At 36.6% G+C, this 5,104-nt stretch overlaps 1 protein-coding gene across 1 annotated transcript; it reads left to right on the top strand.

The window, feature by feature from the left end:
• Positions 1-4,517: 4,517 nt before the first annotated feature.
• On the top strand, positions 4,518-5,096 carry LOC114615887 (vomeronasal type-1 receptor 2-like; the record flags this gene model as incomplete). Its single annotated transcript, XM_028761487.1, has 1 exon — positions 4,518-5,096. A coding segment is annotated over exon 1 (579 nt), but the record flags the coding sequence as incomplete, so codon positions are not given.
• Positions 5,097-5,104: the final 8 nt, after the last annotated feature.

Genomic DNA, 5,104 nt, shown 5'->3' with positions numbered 1-5,104 from the left:
AGGCAAAGGACACTGTCAATAGGACAAAATGGCAGCCAACATATTGAGAAAAGATCTTTACAAATCCTCCATCTGATAAATGGCTAATATCAAATATGTATAAATAAGTCAAGAAGTTAGACTCCAGAGAATCAAATAACACTATTTAAAACTGGTTTACAGAGATAAACAAAAAATTCTCAACTGAGGAAACTCGAATGCCTGAGAACCACTTAAATAAATATCATCAGGGAAATGCAAATCAAACTAACCCTGAGATTTCACCTCACACCAGTCAGTATGGCTAACATCAAAAACTCCAGTGACAGCAGATGCTGACAAGGATGTGGAGAAAGAGGAACACTCCTCTATTGTTGTTATTTCAAGCTGGTACAACCACTCTGGAAATCATTCTAGCAGTTTCTCAGAAAATTGGACATTGTAATACCTGCAGACCCAGCTATACCACTCCTGAGCATATACCCAGAAGATGCTTCAACATGTAATAAGGACACAAGCTCCACTATGTTCTTAGCAGCCTTATTTATAATAGCCAGAAGCTGGAAAGAACCCAGATGCCCTTCAACAGAGGAATGGATACAGAAAATGTGGTACATTTACACAATGGAGTACTACTTAGGTATTACAATTAATTCATGAAATTCACAAGAAAATTGATGGATCTACAAAATTTCATCCTGAGTACAGTAACTAATTCATAAAAGAACACACATGGTATGCATTCACTGATAAGTGGATATCAGCCTAAATGCATGGAATACCCAAGATACAATTCACATATCACATGAAGCTCAAGAAGGAGGACCAAAGTGTGGATTCTTCAGTCCTACTTAGGAGGGACAACAAAAAAATCAAAAGAAGTTAAGAGTCAGAGGGACTTGGGAGGAAGAGAACAGGGTGAGGAAAAGAGAGGGGAAGGAAAAGGGGGGCTTGAAAGTCAACTATATTTGATATTAGAATGGCTACTCCAGCTTGTTTCTTGGGACCATTTGTTTGGAAATTTTTTTCCAGCCTTTTACTCTGAGGTATTGTCTGTCTTTGACACTGAGGTGCATTTCCTGTATGCAGCAAAATATTGGATTCTATTTACATATCCAATTAGTTATTCTCTTATTTTTTTAATTGGGGAATTGAGTCCATTAATGTTAAGAGATATTAAGGAATAGTGATTGTTGCTTCCTGTCATTTTTGTTGTTAAATGTGTAATTATATTTGTGTGGCTATCTTCTTTTGGGTTTGTTTTGAAGATTACTTTCTTGCATTTCTAGGGTGTAGTTTCCCTCCTTGTGTTCAACTTTCCATCTATTAACCTTTGTAGGGCTACATTTGTGGAAAGATATGTAAATTTGTTTTTGTCATGGAATATCTTGGTTTCTCCATGTATGGTAATTGAGAGTTTTGCTGGGCATAGTAGACTAGTCTGGCATTTTTGTTTTCTGAGCATCTGTATGATATCTGCCCAGGATCTTCTGGCTTTTGTAGTCTCTGTTGAGAAGTCTGGTGTAATTCTGTGGTTTCACTAATATGTTAATTGACCTTTTCCCTTACTACTTTTAATATTCTTTCTTTGTTTTCTGCATTTGGTGTTTTGATTATTATGTGACAGGAGGGATTTCTTTTCTGGTCCAGTCTAGTTGGTGTTCTCTAGGCTTCTTTTAATCTCATGAGCATCTCTGTCTTTAGGTTAGGGGAATTTTCTTCTATAATTTTGTTGAAGAGATTTACTGGTCCTTTAAGTTGGAAATCTTCAATCTCCTCTATACTTATTATCCTTAGGTTTCATCTTTTCATTGTGTTCTAGATTTCTTGGATGTTTTGTGTTAAGAGCTTTTTTCATTTTGAAACTTATTTGAGAGTTGTGTCAATGTTTTCTATGATATCTTCTGCACATGAGATTCTGTCTTCTACTTCTTGTAGTCTGTTGATGATGCTAGACTTCTGATCTCTTTCCCAGGTTTTCTATCTCCAAGGTTGTCTCCCTTTGTGATTTCTTTACAGTTTCTATTTGCATTTTTAGATCCTGGATGATTTTCTTTAGTTCCATCACCAAACATCACCTGTTTGGTTGTGTCTTCCTTTAATTCTTTGAGGGACTTTTTGTGTTTCCTCTTTAAGGGCTTCTGCCTGTTTGCCTGTGTTTTCCTCTATTTCCTTAAGGAAGTTAACTGTGATTTTAAAGTCCTCTATGATCATCATGAGATGTGATTTTAAATATGCATCTTTCTTTTCTTGTGTGTTAGGTTATCAAGGACTTGCTGTGGTGGCATAACTGAATTCTGATGATACCAAGAAGCCTTGGTTTCTGTTACTTAGGTTCTTATGCTTACCTATTGCCATCTGGTTATCTCTGATATTAGTTGCTCTTGCTGTCTCTCACTGGAGCCTATCCCTTCTTGAGACTATGATCCTGTGATTTTAGGTGTGCCATCATCACTGGGAGACCAGTTCACTCCAGGTGGGATTTGGGTACAGAGAGCTGTGCCACAGGGTTAACTCTGGGGTGCAAAGTGAGATGAAAAGGCTCCTGTCCCCAGATGTTCTGTGGTCCCTGTGCCTTGTGGTTTTCTGGCAGGTCCCTCTATAGCCAGTTATTAGAACAAAAGTGTTGGTCTCGCCTGTGAACTTAGGAGTGACCACAGTCCTGTGAGAACAGCTCTCTTTGGGCAGGATTTGGGTACAGAAAGCTGTGCCACAGAGTTATCTCCAGAGTGAAGATAGAGACTAGAAGCCTTGTATTCTTGAAAGAGTTGTGAGAATGGATTACTAAATTTACTCTTAAAACACATTTTAAACATAACCTTAAACTGGTAAAAATCTCTAAATTTTAATACAAAATTGAATTATAATTTCTTACATTGGTGCAAAATTTTATATTGATACAAGTTTAAAGCTTGCACTGGTATAAATTTTTGTATATTGATACAAAATTTAAAATTAATTTTGTTACTCTTAGATAGGCATTGTGTCTCCACTACTCATTCTTTAAGTAAGTCAAATGTTGCCCCTTCAAATAGAATTATCTTGCCTTTTGTAGGGACTGGTGCCAAAACAGAGATTCATGTGTGTAATGAGAATTCAGACTAGCATATTGGTAAAAGTCTAATAAACCTTGTCAGAATAAAAGAGACTCTTGAGGAAGCCATAGATATCTAGTAAAGTATAAAGGTTTGCATTTCAGGTATCAAAAATAATTACATCAGTGGGGGAATGAGTCTAAAGTTAATATACAGACCATCCCATACCCACACACACACAAATCAACAGAATATTGGTGACATAACAATGTTGTAAAGTTCCAGGTCAGAATTTATGAATCTTGTGTCATTGTCATTCTCTCTGTAACAGTGACCCTGAGTGCTCTGCTGCTGTACCACAAACACAAAAGAACCTTCAAATACAAATAGAATTCAGACTTTGCAAAGGCAAAAACTACAAATCTTTCTTAGAGTGGGTTTATCAATCAGAATCAGCCTGATTGATTTGGTCACTGAATATCACAGAAAACACATTTTTGTAAAGATGTGCCCAATACTATGAGACTTGTAATCTTATCCTAGCCTTTGTGTTCTGCCTATCGGCTGCTGAGCTCTAAGTAGTGAGCAAAGTAAATAGATATAATGAAATGAAATGCCTCAAAACATGACTGGTCAGCCTGTTGAGTAGAGTGAGAAGGAAAGAGTCCCACATGGAAAGTCTAAGAATTTAATCATCACTAAGCTGACAGAAATGTATGTGTAGCACAGGCACTAAAGGTCAAGTACACGCATTACTACATATGTGGTAAAAGCAAATGTTGTTTTAAACATAAAGACATTGATACTTAGGTTAAAGAGAAAATACTGACTGATGAATAGAAATTCATTGGGGCTGGAAGGATGGCTCAACAGTTAAAGACCATTAGCTGCTCTTCCAGAGATCCAAGGTCTGATCCCAAGATATGAATATAAATAATGCACAGACATTGCAGGAAAAACACTCATACACATATAATAAGTAATTTTTAATTCCCTCATAACATGCAAATTTGGCTTTCACATAGGTCGACATATACTTCTGCTTGAAATACCAGAATTTAGGGAGTTTGGGTGGATTTGATCCTTTATTATTCTCAACACTTTATTCTCTAGGATGGTCAAGAATCTCAGGAATGAAGTTGCTAAAGTGTCATCTCTGGACCTAACATTGAAAGAAGTTGTACATTTCTCCAGTCAATGGCATTATTTGAGCACTTTGGAGGTAGAAGTAAGTGGATCTCTATGAGTTCAAGGCCAACCTGGTCTACAAACCTGGCAAGTTTCAGATATTGTTATATAGAGCGTCTATGACTTAAAAAAAAAGAAGAAGGAAAGAGAAAGTGGAGAAGGAGAAGGCAAGGAAAAAGTTCGATATTTCATCAGTTCTCTCTGCTCCTGAGCTGTCAATCATATTTTCCTACAAACGTCATTTTAAAAATCGTTTTAACTACAGTCCATTTATTTCATACTCTACAACTAACTAACCTGACCCATATTAACATAATGCTTCCAAGCAACACCATCTTTCAGATCCTTCTCATATTCCAGTTTTGTCTTGGTGTGATAGGAAACTCATCACTGTTAATGTTATATATATACATGTTCCTTTTCAGGCCTCATTTTAAGAAGTTAATAGATTCAGTTTTCCTGCACCTGACAATAGTTAATCTGTCAACAATCATGTTCACATTGATAAAAGATATCATGTTTTCCTTTAGAGTACCCAATTTTCTGGACGATATCGGTTGTAAGGCAGTTTTGTTTTCATTCAGAATCAGCCGGGGTTTGTCCATCTGCACAACCTCTGTTCTAAGCATATTTCAAGTCATCACTATCACTCCCAGTAATTCTAAGTGGGCCTGGCTTAAACCTAGACTCTCTAGATGGATTTTTTATTCCTTACTTTGCTCCTGGCTTATTAACCTTCTCATCTACGGATATATGCTTGACTTGGTAATTGCCAAAACCAATTTTACTCAAATTGGCCATGGTTATTCACATGGTTATTGTCAAAACAAAAAATTTCAGAAGGGTGAGTCAGGGTCATTTTTTAGCCTTATCATCACTCATGATCTCTTCTATGTGGCCAT

Source organism: Grammomys surdaster, unplaced genomic scaffold, assembly GCF_004785775.1.
Source record: "Grammomys surdaster isolate TR1022 unplaced genomic scaffold, NIH_TR_1.0 184999, whole genome shotgun sequence".
Taxonomy (NCBI): Eukaryota; Metazoa; Chordata; class Mammalia; order Rodentia; family Muridae; genus Grammomys; species Grammomys surdaster.
This window is presented reverse-complemented; position numbering and strand designations above follow the sequence as displayed.